Genomic DNA, 18,453 nt, shown 5'->3' on the forward strand with positions numbered 1-18,453 from the left:
TTAAACAAAAAACTTATTTCAGAAATACATTTAATGCTTTTTTTTTCTTGTGAGTTATGCAAATTAGCTTGAGTTAATTTTATCATGAAGCCACAAATCCTCTAAATAATAAAGAGGTAATAAGCAAGTTGACTGTAATGCCCTCACAAGATGGCTGCCTATGACCAGGCTGGCAGGGGGTTAGTGAGGGATGGCCAAACAACTGAACGAGCAGGCTGCGTGGGGTGACCAGGGCAGGGGGACCATGAAGGGTGACCAGGCCGCCAAGGGGGGAGCAGTCAGGCTGGTGGGGGGTGCAGTTAAGGGTGACCAGGCCAACAGAGCTGCCTTCCCACGCTGCCCAGAGGCCTGGAGCTGCTGGGGGGGGCGGAATGCCTGTGTATACAAATTAACCCACTATCTTTGCTTGGTTGGTTTGCATACTCACTCCTGATTGGCTGGTGGGTGTTGAGAAAGTACAGTCATTTTGCATCTTACTCTTTTATTAGTGTAGATGGCATACTCAGCTTCTCCTCTCAGAAAATCCAATAGTAATAACTTGATTCTTAAAACACTATCACTAAAATTTAAATACATAGAAAAGACAAAATTGAAGTAAGTATCAGATTATTAAAAGGACTCATCACTAGTCTTACATTTTAAAAGTTTATTGAGTAGTTTATACATGAAAAATAAAATGCATAATTAGAAATGAAAATATTGGCATTTGAAATTTGGAGAGCATGGTTGGAACTGAATGTTTTAGGTGATATATTTGTGGATGTTTATTGTCCTAGGGAGGTTTCCCCCACCATCTCCATATCTTCAAACCTTACAAACAAAAAGATGTAGAATACTTTATATCATTATAAAGTATTGTATACGGCTTCATACAAGTCACATAGCTACTATGTTTAAGAGTTTCCCAAGGCAATAAATATATTAAAAAGACATCATTTCTAAACACTGGACAGAAATGAATGTTTTATGAACTGCTGAGAGAGAGACTTCCCGGAGGGCTCACTCTGTACCGTCTTTGTTCCTGGAAGACGAGGAGGAGCGAAGTGTCTAATGGGGAAGCACAAGCTCATAATCATGCTCCCCGTAGCGGGACGAAGGCCTGGCGGTGCGCGCCGTCCTGAGGATGGCGTACTCCGTTTCGGGTCCTTCCTTAAACAACTTCACTCTCTTTGTGGTGGAGTCAATGTTCTCATAGCCGTTGTCATTGGAACTCACGGAGGGCTTGTGTGCAGAGCGGGGAACAATGACTGTGTAGCTCACGTCTTCAGAACCACTGCCATCCTCATTTTCCTGCCAAGCACAAAGAATAAAGAAACCAAGGATCCAGCCATCTGTCAGATTTGAGCTCAGTCCCTCAGCCCTCCTCTTTTCTTTTCTGTTGAAGACCTTACACTTCAGTGTCCCAAGCCCATGCTGCAGGCCCTAATGTCTTAGGGACCTCATTGAGCAATGCGTGTTATGCTCTGAGTTACTACTCACTCTGCTTTCACCTCGCCTCATCCAATAAAAGAGAAAGGAAGCACACTGCTATCCCTCAGAAGACCTACAGAAAAGCAGTGCCATCCTTTAGGTCTCACATGTTGAGATAGAATGTATGCAATAATCAACTCTCAGCAGGTAATCAGTCAAGTCACATAACTATAAATATTTGTAAGATAAAATACAATTAATAAAATTTAAAGCAGGAACCTAAAGAAATGTCTTTCTATAGTCTGTTGGCCATTTCAGAACTTAGGAAATGTAATGGCCAATTTATTAGAAAGAAACATCTGAGGGGAAAAAAGGAAAGAAAAAATAAATAAATAAAATAAAATTTAGATTTTTAAATAAACTTTCAATTGCATAGACTATGAAATAAAAATGTAAAAATTAAGATACTACAAAATAAAGTTAATAAAATGCTTGCAATGTAGAATTAAAAGGAATAAACTTTTTTATGAGCCTGTTGCTATCCACCATGTTCATAAATATGAATGTTAATTCATGGACAGAAAGTTTGGAAACAAATGGATAGTTAAAAAGAATGGGTGTTTTATGGTGGTCAGATTATATATGTGTATTTATTTGATTAACTTATTTTTGTTATACTAGTTTTGAAAATTAAAATAAGGCTTCAGTAGAATTATAACAACAAGAACTTCCAATCATCTAAATCAAAGCATTTTAAAAAAATTTAAATTTATTTTTGTTTCTGCATTAAAATTATCAAGAATATTATTTAACATTTCAAAGACATGATCAATGCGTTTAGAAATTTCAGGTAAAAGAAAACCTACCGCCATGCTTATATAGAGGCATCTGAATTTTGACATTTATCAGATAAAGGTAATGTTTTTATTACCTGATTAGAGGTGGATAAAACTTCATTACCTAGAGGATAAAAAATAAAAGAAACCAACCTAAGAATTTTGGACCATCACAGTTTGGGGTTGGGGCGGTTAAAAGGGTACAATGCAATGGTTAACTGTAAAGAGGCCCATCTCACACTGAGCCTTATCATTACAGAGCTTTTCAACTCCAGGACAAGACCACGGAAGAACATATGCTCCGAAGCAACATCCATACTATGTTTCTGTGTAACCAAAGCTGTTGAAGAACAGTGGAATTTGGACTTGGGTAACACAGTTTTGCCCACAAGCATGCTATGAAGACAGAGTATGGCAAGTATGAAGGAAGAATGATTATAGTTATAAATTTAAGATATAACTTCTATAAAAGTATCACAGGAAAATCATATTTTTAAAATGAATAATCATTATAGCGATAGGTACTGAAATAAGAGTAAGTTCTTCAGATTAAATACAAGATACAGACTAAGATTGATTACATATATGAATACTGAAGCAATTTATACATATGTTAATCTGATATCCACTGCTAATATATTTTTTCTTTTTTTTCTTTTCTACCATTACATATATATTTTTAATCCTCACCTGAGGATATTTTCCCAATGATTTTTGGAGAGGATGGAAGAGAGAGAGAAAGACAGAGAGAGAGATCAATGTGAGAGAAGCACATCGATTGGTTGCCTCCTGCCTGAGCCCTGACCAGGGTCAGGGAGGAGCCTGCAACATAGTATATTCCCTTGATTGGAATTGAACCGGGACTCTTCTGGGTGACCTTCCGGATGAGGGCTGCGAGGGAAGCTGGGTCCCAGGTGCCAGAGGGAAGCCAGTGCCAGCAGCCGGGGGAAGGAAGACCTGCTCTTGCATAAATTTCATGCATTGGGTCTCTAGTACGTTAATAATTTCTTTTTTTTTTTTAATATACAATATTTTATTGATTTTATACAGAGCGGAAGGGAGGGAGATAGAGAGTTAGAAACATCGATGAGAGAGAGTCATCGATCAGCTGCCTCTTGCACACCCCCTACTGGGGATATGCCCGCAACCAAGGTACATGCCCTTGACCGGAATCGAACCCGGGACCCTTCAGTCCCCAAGCCGACGCTCTATCCATTGAGCCAAACCAGTCCCGGCAGTACGTTAATAATTTCTAATAACTAATCATTCTGCACTAATAAAAAGTCATGCTCAATGCAGTACTTTCAAATATAAGATGCTACATATATCCATAAAACCACATATCTTCATAAATGCAATAATTTAAACAAATATGTCTTGACTTTAACTGTTTTCTAATCATAAACTGAGGACATTGTGAAGCCTAGACATATGATTCAGTTGTAGCATTAGAAACAGCAGTTTGGAGGACCAAGTGTCAGTGTGACAGGCATCAGAAAATCAAGGACCAGGGGTCCCACTGTTGGTGCTGAAGATGTTAAAATGTATAGAAACAAGCATAGTTAGTCTCAGATTTAAAACATGGAGTATGCCATTATGAAGATAAAGGTCAGTTGAATTAACCTTCTGAGTAGACTCCTTATTTGAAGTTGGGGCATCGACTGGAAAAAAAAACACGACCCTTAGAATCAGAATGGGCACAACTGGGAGAAGGTCTGAGGACCGCCATTGAGCTGAATGCCAGCCTCCAGCAAGTCCCTCCTGTCAGATGAAGTGCTCCCTCTGGTCTTGGGTAATGAAGTTCTTCCTTCCTCGACTGAAAAGAGGAGACTCTGCTTCTTTGTCTTTTCCAGCTTCTAGAGGTTGCACTCGTTCCTTGGATCCTGGCTCTCTGTGCTAGCGACCCAAGACCAGCAATGGCAGTTCAGTTCTTCTCCCACCACACCAGCATGGCACCGTCTATTCCGCATCTATCTTCCACCTGGTAAGGACCTTTGTGTTTACCAGTGCTTACCTGGGCAATCCAGGATACTCTACCCACCTTATTACCCTTAATGGAATCACATCTTCAATGTCCCCTTGGTCATGGTTTTTAAAAAGAGGATTCAGAAGATGGCGGCATAGGTCACACCTAAACTGCAGCCTCGCACAACAATTTCAAAAATACAACTGAAAGACAAAACAAACATCATCCAGAACCATAGGAAAGCTGACTGACTGGAAATTCTACAACTAGAAGGAAAGAGAAAACCACAAGGAAAATCAGAGGAACTGTAAAAGCCTGAGGTATGGAGATACAAGCACGAGAGCATGCATGTGGAGAGGAGGGGGTGGCTGAGTGCCTGGCTGGTGTTTTGTAGCGGGAAGGAGATAAAAGCTCCGACTGTGCTGAACCCCAGTTCCGGGCAAGACCCTGGGGACCCAGGTTCATACAGGGAGAATCGGGGCTATAAGGCGGAAACTCAGGTGAGCGGCGAAAGGCAGAACTCCGGAGGTGTGCACGTGAATGAGCACAGAGGATGGACTGTTGACTGTGCCACTGGATTGTCCTAGCAGAAAGGAGACAAAAGCTCCGGACTGTGCTGAACCCCAGTTCCAGGAAAGAATCTGGGAATCCAGATTCATTGGGGAAGAGACTAGAGTGTCTGGCAACAGGTGAAAGTCAAGGGCGCCTTTCTCTCAAAGGTGCTTGCAGCGACAGGAAGCCAAGGATGTAGGCTCCATTCTGAAACTTGGCCCCATCCAAGCTGAGCACAGAGGCTTTTACAATTTTGCAAGTCTAGTCTAATAAGGCTATCTCCTGGTATAAACACAGCTGATCCTCACAGCCAATTGGCCTGGAAGTCAAATCCTCCCACTGATACCAACAACAATCAAGACTTAACTACAACAAGGCTGTACACACAGCTCACAAAGGAGTGCACCAAGAGTGTCCACCTCAGGTAACTGGGGAGGCCGAGCCACTGGCCCATAAAGGACACCTAGCACACAAAGCTACCCTAACAACTCAGGAAAGCAGTGAAAATGCGGAGACAAAAAATAAAATAAAATAAAATAAAATAATAAAAAAAATAGATCACAAACAAAAGAAATGGAGGAAAACAAACAATTGGAGATAGAGTTTAAAACCACAGTTGTAAGGTTTTTCAAGAATTTCCTAGAAAAGGCTGATAAGTTTAGCAAGACCCTCAAGGATATGAGAGAGACCTTCAAGGATATGGAAAAGAACCAACTAGAAATTAAACATACACTGAATGAAATAAAAAATATTATCCAGACACCCAACAGCTAACTAGAGGAAAGCAAGAATCAAGTCAAAGATTTGAAATACAAAGAAGCAAAAATCACTCAACTGCCAAAACCGGTTTGGCTCAGTGGATAGAATGTCGGTCTGTGGACTGAAGGGTCCAAGGTTTGATTCTGGTCAAGGGCATGTACATTGGTTGTGGGCACATCCCTGGTGGGGGGTGTGCAGGAGGCAGCTGGTCAATAATTCTCTCTCATCGATGTTTCTAGCTATCTATCCCTCTCCCTTCCTCTCTGTGAAAAATCAATAAAATATATATTTTTAAAAATCACTCAATTGGAAAAGCTAAAAGAAAAAAGAATCCAAAAATTTGAAGATAGTGTAAGGAGCCTCTGGGACAACTTCAAGTGTACCAACATCAGAATTATGGGGATGCCAGAAGAAGAAAGAAAGCAAGACACTGAAAACCTATTTGAAGAAATAATGGCCAAAAACTTTCCCCACCTGGTGAAAGAAATAGACTTACAAGTCCAGGAAGCACACAGAACCCCAAACAAAAGGAATCCAAAGAGGACCACACCAAGACACATCATAATTAAAATGCCAAGAGCAAAAGAGCAAAAGACAAAGAGAGAATCTTACAAGCAGCAAGAGAAAAACAGTTAGTTGCCCATAAGGGAGCACCCATATGATTGTCAGCTGATTTCTCAACAGAAACTATGCAGGCCAGATGGGAGTGGCAAGGAATATTCAAAGTGATGAATAGCAAGAACCTACAACCAAGAGTACTCTACCCAGCCAAGCTGACATTCATAATTGAAGGTCAGATAAAGAGCTTCACAGATAAGAAAAAGCTAAAGGAGTTCATCAACACCAAACTGGTATTATATGAAATGCTGAAAGATATTCTTTAAGAAGAGAAAGAAGAAGAAAATGGTAGAGATAAAAATTATGAACAACAAATACATATCTATCAACAAGTGAATCTAAAAATCAAGTGAATAAAAAATCTGATGAACAGAATAATCTGGTGAATATAATAGAATCAGGGGCATATAAAGAGAGTGGACTGACAAATCTCAGGAGGGAAGGGTTGTGGGGGGTGCAGGAAGAGACTGGACAAAAATTGTATATCTATGGATGAGGACAGTGGGTGGGTGAGGTAAGGGCTGAGGGTGGGATGGGAACCAGGTGGAGGGGAGCTATGGGGGGAAAAAAGAGGAACGACTAATAATCTGAACAATAAAGATTTATTAGAATAAGAATAAGAATAAGGAGGAGGAGGAGGAGGAGGAGGAGGAGGAGGAGGAGGAGGAGAAAATAGAGGATTCAAATGCATAACTTTTGGGGCTTTTATTCTGCCTACTGCACACGTATTCTATTTTATTCAAAAATATGAAAATATCTAAAGATTTAAGAGTATAAGAATATTAAAGTGGATATGTTAATGTAACCTTATTCTCTCTCTGACAATAGCCCATAAAATGACAAAGAAACCTTCCTCAAGGCCAGAGAGAACACACCAGTGAGCACCATGTTGTTTCTGAAATGCTATTTCACTTGCCGTTTATTTTTTTGTAAAGCCCTTCTGTGATTTATAAGGCCTTAGTGCACGAGAATGGCTGTTCTGCAATTCAATTCAATAATTGTGATTGACCTCAACAATTGGTATCAGTAACTATTAAAAGCAACACTCTCCCCAGAGTGTGAGAATCTGGTCTTAGTTATAGCACCTGGTTTGGCTTAGAGGCAGAAAGGGTTAATATATGGACACAAATGGCCCACAATATGCATGGTGAAAGGTTTATTAAAGTTTACCTGTGGTCACCGGCATGGAAGAGGCCAGCCTAAATGACAGCTTAAACAGACCATTGCAAAGAAAATGAGGAATGTACTCATAACTGATTTGGCTCAGTGGATAGAGCCTCAGCCTGCAGACTCAAGGGTCCTAGGTTTGATTCCAGACAAGGGCATGTACCTTGGTTGCGGGCACATCCCCAGTGGTGGGTGTGCAGGAGGCAGTTGATAGATGCTTCTCTCTCATTGATGTTTCTAACTCTCTATCCTTCTCCCTTCCTCTCTGTAAAAAAATCAATAAAAAATATGTATTTTTTAAATGTGGAATGTAGACACTGACCTGTGATCCAATTGCTCCTGGAATACATAAGCAGAGAATATGATACATTCATTCCTTTGAATTGTGAATCAATAAATGAGGCATAGTTCTAATCAATAGACATTGATTTTTAAAATGTTCTTTCCACAACCAGAATCTAAAGTTGTAGTGTTTTTTAATTTTAAGATGATTTTTCTATATGAAGAAACCAAAACTTAAAGAATATAAGTAACTTGTCTCAAAGTTTATCTATATGACAGAATCCTTTGGTAAAATCCGCCATGCAGAAATAACAGACACTGGCTCTTTAAAGATGAGGTGGAGTCGGTGGATCTGACTCTCAGCTCCTCCCAGAATCAAATTGGAAATACAACTAAATTGGGGAATAATCACCCTGAATTATTAACTAAAAACTATCTGAAGAGGAGACTTATTTATTTTTTATTTTTAAAAATATATTTTTATTGATTTCAGAGAGAAAGGGAGAAGAGATAGAAACATCAATGACGAGAGAGAGTCATTGATTGGCTGCCTCCTGTATGCGCCACACCGGGGATTGAGCCTGTAACCCAGGCATGTGCCCTGACCTGGAATCGAACCATGACCTCCTGGTTCATAGGTTGATGCTCACCCACTGGCTGGGCTGAGAAGGAGATTTTTAAACAAGGACTGATGGAAGAAGCCACCTCGAGGATGGTAGGAAGGGTGGAGATGTGACAGGGGCTGGGCCTGCTCCCACAGGCAGTGGCTGAGGCCGTGGAGGGATATCTCAGCAGCAAGAGGTTCCCCTGAGAGGCATGAAGGCTAAACACCAAGCCAGGCTACCCCGCCCAGAGCGCCAGAGCTGAGAACAGGTGCACATATAGCATGCAGCTGTAAAAGGTGGCAGGGTTTCTGTATGCCAAGGAGAGGTGCAGCCCATTTGAGACAAGGGCACCCTCTTAAGGGGACAACTTACAAAATTTTGTTTGTAGCCACTCACCCTGGGCTCAGGTGACTCATGTCTGTCACCCGAGGAGAATCCGGGGCTGTGGCTTTGGGGGACATGTGGAGGAACAGCCATCAGGATCCCTGTACTGAGTCATCCTCCAATACTGGGGCAGAGAGGTCCTGTCTGCGCAGTATCAGCCTGGGGAAAAGCAATTAACCCACCCTCTGGAATCCTGCTCCCCACAGAGCAAATATTAACTCTGCTGGGGAGTCAGTGGCACCAGCTAGGACATAGCAGTCTGGGCAGACTCAGGGTATATCAGTGACTAGCTGTGGGACTATGTCATGCCTTCCAATTGCCCACGAACCTGACTGGTGCTTTCCTTTCATGAGAGATCTAATAGAAGCACCCTCCCAACTTCTGGGCTCCAGAGGCCCCACCCACCTGCCTACTAGAGCCCTGCTCTGCCAAGGTCAGGGAGAAATCCGAGACAGACTCAGGTGTGTTTTTATGGAAGGGGATAAACAATAACATCCCTCCATCCCTCCATCCCACTTCTCCATGTTCCATCATTAATAGCTCTCAACATTAAAGGCAAGTTCTAGTTTGTACATACATTTTCATTTTTTACTGTACATTTTATTTCATTTTTGTAAAATTTTAATTTCCATTTTATGTGTTTTTTTAAAGTGTTTATAGATTAAACAGTACATTAGACATGCACTGTAAACAAGAAAGGTTAAAACAGGGAGCCATTGAGGGTCTTGAATGGATTAATTCAAATTTACATTATTTCTAATGGGAAAAAATGATCTGGTTTTCAAACAAATCGCTTCTTAAGCAGCTGTTTGGAATGAGTTAAGTTCAAGAACTGAGGTTCTACTGTAGAACAATCAACTGAATAACCAACCAAAGACTAGCTGAACAGAAGTCTTATAGCCAAGGATCTAAAGAGGAAGCCACGTCATGAATGGTAGGAAGGGGGGAGGTGTGAAAGAGCTGGCCTTGGGTGGCGGCTGGGATTCCAGGGAGATATCTCAGCTGCAAAGGTCCCCCTGGTAGTTTTTAAACAGGTTTAGGGCCTGTCACAGGGAGTGCCAGACACTGACCAGCACCGGAGTCCCTCCCAAAAGGCCCCAGAACAGACAGAACCAGTGCCAAGGAACTTAGTAAGAACTTCAACAGCATGAAGTGGACATGAAAGGACCCCAAAAAGAACCCAGTCACAAATGAAGAACACAGTATCTGAAATAAAGAATACACACAAAGGAATAAACATAGGGTGCATGAAGCCAAAGGTTGAATCAGCAATTTGGAAGACAAGGTAGCAGAAAACACCCAATTAGAGTAGCAAAAATTTAATTTAAAGAAATGAGGATGGCCGAAACCGGTTTGGCTCAGCGGTAGAGCGTCAGTCTGCGGACTGAAAGGTCCCAGGTTCGATTCTGGGCAAGGGCATGTACATTGGTTGCGGGCACATCCCCGGTAGGGGGTGTGCAAGAGGCAGCTGGTTGGTGTTTCTCTCTCATTGACGTTTCTAGCTCTCTATCTCTCTCCCTCTCTGTAAGAAATCAATAAAATATATATTTTAAAAAAATAAAAAATAAAGAAATGAGGATGGTATAAGGGACCCTTGGGACAACGTCAAGCATAACAACATCCAAATCATATGGGTACCTTAAGGAGAAGAGAGAATGCAGACTGGTGGAAATGCAGACTTGTAACTGGACAACCAACCAGTCCAGACTGCCTGTCACTACTTTAGCCAATTAAGCAGAGACAGGGTTGAATCATATATGAGCGTTTATTTCAGTCCTGCTGGCAGTATGGGAGAACAACAGGTCATCCACAAAAATCTGCTCTGCCTCTCCCCATAAGCCAGCTGCTTATATTGGGTAGAAGGACAAAGATTACGTGGAAAAGTAGGAATTACAGGCATGGGAAAGTAGGCACGGAATTATCATCATGTGGGCTTGGGGAGGAGGGCTGCAGAGGATAGGCACCTCTGTGCACCTGGGACCAGATTACAGGCAATAGGGGCTGGGATTGTAAAGAGCAGGTGCCTCCTGAACTAGATTGTTTCAGCCATGAGGTTGTAACTCTTTCCATAATGATAGGCAGTTCTCAGAAGGAGGAAGTTAGCTCCCATGTCCCAGGGCGTACCACTCTCAGCGAGGTTAGAACAGAACCGTCATGGATCATAGAGCATGGTTAATATTTCTTATAATTGCCACTGGTCCCAATATTCTATTTCTTCCCCTAACAGATTGGTGCAGCCACTTTGGAAAGCAGAATAGAGTTCTCTCATAAAATTAAACATGGAACTGTCATGACCCAGTGATCCCACTGATGGAAAGAATATATACAGCCATATGTTCATTAAAACATTATTTTTGATGGCCAAAATTTGCAAGCAGCCCAGGTGCCCATCTACACTAGTAAAAGAGAAAGATGTAAATTGACCATATCTTCACGATGCCCACCAGTAGCGAATATACAAATTAATCCAACAAAGATGGCGGGTTAATTTGCATATGCAGGTGCTGAGCAACTGGTGGCAGGCGTTCCACATTGTCCCAGCCGCTCTGGGCCTCTGGGCAGCATGGGAAGGCAGAAAGGTGGCTTCGAGCCAGAGCAAAGGCAGTGCCAGCAGCCAGGGGAAGGAAGGCCCATTCTTGCATGAGTCTTCATACATCAGGCTTCTAGTCAGTAGATAAGTGGATAAAGAAGCTGTGGTACAGTCTAGCCTATTTGGCTCAGTGGATAGAGCATTGGCTTGTAGACTGAAAGTTCCTGGTTCAATTCTGGTCAAAGGCCTGGGTTATAGGCTCAGTCCCCAGTAGGGGGCATGCAGGAAGCAGCTGATCAAATGATTCTCTCTCATCATTGATGTTTCTATCTCTCTCTCCCTTGCCTTACCTCTCTGAAATCAATAAAAATCCTATCCTATATAATAAAAGGGTAATATGCAAATCAACCAAATGGCAGAACTGGTTGCTATGACACACACTGACCACCAGGGGCCAGCCGCTCAATGCAGGAACTGCCCCCTGGTGGTCAGTGCACTCCTACAAGGATGAGCACAGCAGAGGGGGGAGTGGTGGTGGCGGAAGCCTTTCCTGCCTCCACAGCAACCCTAAGGATGTCCAACTGCAGTTCCGGCCCGCTCCCTAAGCTGCCAGCTGGATGTCCCCTAAGAGCTCCCAGACTGAGAAAGGGCACAGGCTGGGCTGAGGGACTCCCCTGCCCGTTCTCAGAGTACACAAATGTTGTGTACCAGGCCTCTAGGATGTGTATATATATATTTAAAAGCTGTGGTACATTCACATAATGGAATACTACTCCACCGTAGAAAAGAAAATCTTACATTTGCAAAAGCATGGATAAAACAAGTGTATTATGCTAAGTGAAATAAGTCAATCAGAGAAAGACAAATACAATATGGTTTTACTTATATGTGGAACCTAAGGAAGAAATAAACTAACAAAATAGAAACAAACTCATAGAGCCTGGCTGGAGTGGCTCTGTTGGGTAGGTGTTGTCCTGTTGGACCAAAGGGTTGCCAGTTCGATTCCCCGCACATACCTGGGATGCAGGCTTGGTCTCTGTAGGAGACAGGCCTCTGTGATAAGTCTTCAGCATGGTCAACTTTTAGAAAACAAGTTACTGAATTTCCCCAGGTTACAGAGGGAGAGGGTATAAGAACAAAGAACTGTGCATGTGACCAGAAGCACATTTTCCAGGAAGATCCGCCTAGACAAAGGGAGGTGGAGACAACTAGAAAAGGCCTCAGCCATTTTTAAAATAATCCAACAGGAGACAATATGACTGAGGTGACTCGGGGGAGAGACTGTTAACTCCATAGCACTCAGCCAGTGAGGACCTGAGGAGGGACTCTGGCACCATAAGGTTCAATTGCCTGTGGCCGCTGCTCTGCGTGTGCCTGCCTGCAGGCACCAGCTCTCAACAACGTATTAAAGGTCTGGTTTCCCATCCTTCATGTCCCCAAATCCCTCATTTGAACTCGGACAGGTGAGAATTTCTCACAGTCTCCAACTGGGGAGCATGTGGAAGGCAACAGGTCAATGTTTCTCTCATATCAATGTTTCTCTGCCTTTCTCCCTTCCTCTGCACCTATGAGTCTGTTTCTTTGTAAAAAACAAACAAACAAACAAACAAAAAACCCCAAAAAAACACAGACTCATAGGTGCAGAGAACAAACTGCCAGTTATCAGAGGGGATGGGGTTGGGTGAAAAAGGTAAAGGGACTAAGAAAACAAGTGAGAAGCAAGATGGCTGTAGACTAGCTGAATGCTCTTATATTGTAAATCAGAAGATGCCTTAATCAATAAGCCAAATTTATTTGGAGTCCTATTTCCCTAGCGCTAGCAGGCCGAGACTTGCCTATTATTTAAGCAAGCAAACGGGTTTTTTTTTTGTTTTTGTTTTTTAAATATATTTTATTGATTTTGTACAGAGAGGAAGGGAGAGAGATAGAGAGTTAGAAACATCGATAAGAGAGAGTCATCGATCAGTTGCCTCTTGCACACCCCCAGTTATGCCTGCAACCAAGGTACATGCCCTTGACCGGAATCGAACCCGGGTCCCTTCAGTCCCCAAGCCGACGCTCTATCCATTGAGCTAAACCGGTCCCGGCTAAGCAAGCAAACGTTTACAGAAGCCAGAATAGCAGGGTTAAATTTTAAACAGCAGTTTTTACCCAAGATGGAGGTTACTATGCTTCACTGGGTCCCCTTGCTCCCAGCCAGGGCACAGATCTACAGCAAAACCACAGTACAATCAACTGGAAAACCCCAGTGCAGAAGTGCAGCTGACCAGGGAGCACAGAAGGAGCGCGTGGAGACCTACAGGAGGACTGCAGCTGTGGAAAGGGAGGAGCCCTCCGCTCCCCGCCCCTCGCCCAGCATGCGTGGCCGCTGAGAAGCAGGAGGGATATCATGGCTGCAAAGCTCCTTCCCTCTGTCTCAACCCCACACAGGGGTCCCACACGCAGAGCAGCAGAGATGGGAGGGCCCGCGCAGCACTGGGCACAGGGAACGGGGGGTGTGGAGGGGGGCTCTGTCTGCCTGGGAGCCTCGGTCTGCGCCTTCCCAGGGGAGAAGCTCTGTCAGCGGCCCAGCTGAGAACTTGGCTCCAGGCTCTGAGGCTGGAGGGGCTTCGCTGCCATGATTCCGTCTGGAGGAGGAGTCTGCGGGCTGCACCCAGCAGCGGCTTTGAGGGACCCTCCACTTTCTTGAAAGGCATGTGCAGAGCCCATCAGTGACCACCCTGTGGCTGGGGAAAGGACAAAGTGTCTCCTGTGCAACCCACCCCCACTGCGGGCCTCAGGGCCTCACGCCTGCGGGGCTGGCAGCAGGGGGAGCGGATGTGGGGCCTGCACTGCGGACTTCAGCACCCCAGCAGAGCCTGGAATTTGGGCTGAGACCAGCTGGTGGAGAGATTGGTGTCCGACTGGGGGCTGGGGGTGCGGGGGCCCTTGTGCCACACAGAGCCTGGGCATATGGACTGCATCCCCTGTGGAGGCTCCTGTCGGGGACACAGACGGCGAGTGCTGATTCAAGCTCCTGTTGTGAGAATGAACAATCCATCTTTTCCGTCAAAGAGCAGTTTAGACAGCCTCCATGTTGGCCGCGTGACTTGCAGTTCCCCATCTTGAAACAGCAAAGGCCAACCCCTCCCTTTGAATTAGCCATCGTGAAAGACTGTGAACCTGAACCCAATCAAGAGTGAGAGACAGGTCACGTGGGTCAGGATTAAAAAGCCGAGCAGACTGCCTGCTGGGTGTGCGGGTGCTCCCAGGCCATGTGTGCACACCTTCTGCACAGGAGGAGAGACATCTGCCTGCTGCCTGGCTCCCGGGGGTTCTACCAGGACCTCTGAATTTGGGGGCTCGTCTTACTTCTCACTCTGTGAGTTCTGCAGGCATCCTTGGGAAGGAGTGGACCATGTATGCCCCACCCCTCAAGGCGGCAGGCATCCCCCACTCCCAAGAGACTGTTTTGCTTCAGTTCTCTGAAGTCCAGGATAGCCCCACTGGGTGCAGTTCTGTGGGGGACAGGAGAGCAGCTCAGAGGGGGCAGTTAACGGGAGAGACCCACCGAGGCTATTGTCTGGGACCAGAAGTGCTTAGGCCCCTCGGTAGGCGGGCCGGCAATATCCTCAACCCGGGAGTCTTGATTTATCCCCCTGAGCGCAGGGCAGCTGAGCCTGCTCCCTAAGAGCAGCAGCCCTCCGGGGAGCTAGAGTTGGAGCCTCTGGTAGAGGCTGAGGAGTTCGGCTTTGAAGCAGAGACTAACCTCCCCCTATTGAGTGCCAGCTGCCTCATCTCCAAGCAGGGGCCCACTTGCCCGAGTTAGCCTCTCTGGGCTCAGCCTACAGGCTCTCTTCGAAGACTCTGGGGGAGGACCAGGCAACCTCAGGAGGAGGAGAAGGAGTTGGCAGGTGGAGGCGGACTTTAGAGAGCCCTGGTCTGAACACAGATGTCAAAGCTAAAAGAAGCTGACCCATTTACACAGATTGGTCCCTCCCATGCACACACAGGTCTGGTAGATGCAGAGACTAAGTGAACAGAGTGGTAACTACACAAAGGCAGACCAAGGCCTGTTATACATGACATCTGCATATGAAACCCATCCAAAAGGACCCAGGACCAACACAGCAAGAGGTGGGCCTCAGACCACACCAGAGCTCAACCCAACTAGATACACAAATAGCACACCCAAAAGTGGATCCCAGCAGGTGCCACACCCTGCTGGGATCACCCCTGTTTTTTGGGGAAGCCCCTGCACAGTGTCTCATTCATGGTGATAAAACTTTACCTCTATAGACACCCAGCCCGAAGAGTTACTGATTGTGCCACTGAGCCCATAAGACACCTCGAGACTACCTGTATAGCAGGTTTGCACACTATTTACTATTGCAACAAAAAATGTGCTTAGGAATAAATTTAACCAAGGAGGTAAAAGACCTATACTCAGGAAATAATAGGACATTAAAGAAAGAAATTCAGAAAGATACAAATAAGTGGAAGCATACACTATGTTCATAGACAGAAAGAATTAACATCATTATTAAATGTCCATACTACCCAAAGTAATCTATAGATTCAATGCAATCCCTATTAAAATACCAACAGCATATTTCACAGATCTAGAACCAATTCCAAAATTTTATATGGAACTAAAAAGGACTCCAAAAAGCCTTGGCAATCTTGTAAAAGAACAAAGTTGGAGGGATCACAATATCGGATATCAAACTATACTATAAAGTCATTGTAATCAAAACAGCATGGTACTGGCATGAGAACAGGCATATAGATCAATGGAACAGAGGCCCCACAAATTAATCCACACTTTTACGGTCAATAAATATTTGACAGGAGGCAGGAGCATAGAATGGAGTAAAGACAGTCTCTTCAGTAAATGGTGTTGGGAAAATTGGACAGGTAGATGCAGAAAAATGAAATGTGGTGGAAAGATACTGACTTTGGCTGGTGAACACACAATATAATATACACATACTGTATTATAGAATTGTACACTTGAAATCTATATAATTTTATTAACCATTCTAATAAATTCATTAAACATTTTTTTAAAATAAAATAAAAGTAGTGGGAAAAGGCATATTTAAGTAATCCAAAGACAGGATTAAAGGAGGAACACAGGAATGGAAAATAGAGTGGATAAGCAAAAAATGAATTATAGGCTTGAATAATCTCAAAATCAATATGCTGAGTGAAAGAAGTCAGTCACAAAATAGTGCCTATTGGATGATTCCATTTGTATGAAATTCTAGAAAATGAAACCTAATATATAATGACAAAAAATAGATCAGTGGTTGTCAGGGACTAGAGGGGGGGGCAATGATGGACAACAGAATGGCATGGGGAAACTTTGGGGGCGGTGACATGTTCTGTGTTGTTGCCGTGTGGTTCCATGGGTATACACATTTGCCAAAACACATTCTAAATGGATGCGGTTTTTTGTAGATGATTTTTATCTCACTAATGTTGTTTTTAAAACAAAAAAGATGGTGTTGGGAAAATTGGACAGATACATGCAAAAAATGAAACTAGACCACCTTCTTACACCAATACTAGAATAAACTCAAAATGGAGTAAAGACGTAATGAAACCATAAAGCTCCTAGAAGAAAACATAGGCAATAAACACTGTGACATCACTCTAAGTAATATTTATTTGGATATATCTTCCTCAGTTAAGGAAAACAAAAGATAGATAAACCAACTGGATTCCAGCAAACTAAAAAGTTTCTGTGCAGGAAAGGAAATCATCAACAATACGAAAAGGCCATCTACTGAATGGGAGAAGATATTCACCAATGGGACATCCACTGAAGGGTTAATATCCAAAATATATAAGAAAGGTGTTCACGCCGAAACCGGTTTGGCTCAGCGGTAGAGAGTCGGTCTGCGGACTGAAGGGTCCCAGGTTTGATTCCGGTCAGGGGCATGTACGTTGGTTGCGGGCACATCCCCGGTAGGGGGTGTGCAAGAGGCAGCTGGTCAATGTTTCTCTCTCATCGATGTTTCTAGCTCTCTATCTCTCTCCCTTTCTCTCTGTAGAAAATCAATAAAATATATTTTTTTAAAAAGAAAGGTGTTCAGCCGAGACCGGTTTGGCTCAATGGATAGAGCGTCGGCTTGGGGACTGAAGGGTCCTGGGTTCGATTCCAGTCAAGGGCATGTACCTTGCTGCGGGCATATCCCCAGTAGGGGGTGTGCAAGAGGCAGCTGATCGATGACTCTCTCTCATAGATATTTCTAACTCTCTGTCTCTCTCCCTTCCTCTCTGTACAAAATCAATAAAATATATTTTAAATAAATAAATTAAAAAAAAAGAAAGGTGTTCAATTTAACACCAAAAAAAAAAAAAAAAATCCCAATAAAAAGTGGGCAGAGGATATGAATAGACATTTCTCCAAAGAGCACATCAGATGACCAATAGACATGTGAAATAATGGTCAACATCAGAGAAATGCAAATTAAAACCTCACACCTTTCAGAAAGGGTATCATCAATAAACTAACAAATGAGAGTTGGTGAAAATGTGGAGAAAATGAAATCCTCGTGCACTGTAGGTGGGATTGTAAATTGGTGCAGCCCCTATGCAAAATAGTGTGACAATTCCAAAAATAAAAGTAAAAACTAGAACACATGACCCAGCAATCTCACTTCTGGATATTTATCCAAAGAAATCCAAAACATGAGTGTATTGCAGCAATAGCCAAGACATGACAGATCTCAGAGGGGGGGTTGTGGGGTGATGGGAGGGGATTAAACAAAGAATTTATATGCATATATGCATAGCCCAAGGACACAGACATTTGTGTGGTGAAGGCCTGAGTTTAGGTGAGGGAGGAAGTGAGGGGGAGGGGAATAGGGGACATTTATAATAATTTATAATAATGTCAACAATAAAAAAATAATTTTTAAAAAAAATAAGAAAGCATCTTAAGTGTCCACTGATAGACAATTGGATAAAGAAGTTGTAGCCTGGTTTGGCTCAGTGGATGAAGCATTGGCCTGAGGACTAAAGGGTCCTGGGTTCAATTCCAGCCAAGGGCACATGCTTGGGTTGCAGGCTTGATCCCCCCAGTAGGGGGCAAGCAGGAGGCAGCCAATCAATGATTCTCTGTCATCATTGATGTTTCTATCTCTCTATTTCTCTTCCTTCCTTTCTGGAAAAAAAAAATTTTAATAAAAAAAGAAGTTGTACATTTATGTAGTGGAATATTACTCTACCATAAAAAAGAATAAAATCTTACCATTTGTGACACTATGGATGGACTTATAGGGTATTATGCTAAGTGAAATAAGTCAGACAGATAAAGAAAAATACCATATGGTTTCACTTATATGTTCAAAATCT

The 18,453-nt window shown here is 43.3% G+C and overlaps 1 protein-coding gene across 1 annotated transcript in view; it reads right to left on the reverse strand.

Moving 5' to 3' along the window:
* Positions 1-633: 633 nt before the first annotated feature.
* GCSAML (germinal center associated signaling and motility like) overlaps positions 634-18,453 on the reverse strand; it is a 45,205-nt gene continuing 27,385 nt past the window's right edge. The window contains exons 3-4 of the mRNA XM_084885296.1: positions 2,342-2,370; positions 634-1,290 (exon numbers count right to left, since the gene is read on the reverse strand). Of these exons, the coding sequence (XP_084741422.1) occupies positions 1,048-1,290; positions 2,342-2,370 (272 nt within the window). The 3' untranslated portion in view covers positions 634-1,047. The remainder of the gene's footprint in view (positions 1,291-2,341; positions 2,371-18,453) is intronic.

The sequence above is a fragment of the Pipistrellus hanaki genome (assembly GCF_964339955.1).
Source record: "Pipistrellus hanaki genome assembly, chromosome: 5".
NCBI lineage: Eukaryota > Metazoa > Chordata > Mammalia > Chiroptera > Vespertilionidae > Pipistrellus > Pipistrellus hanaki.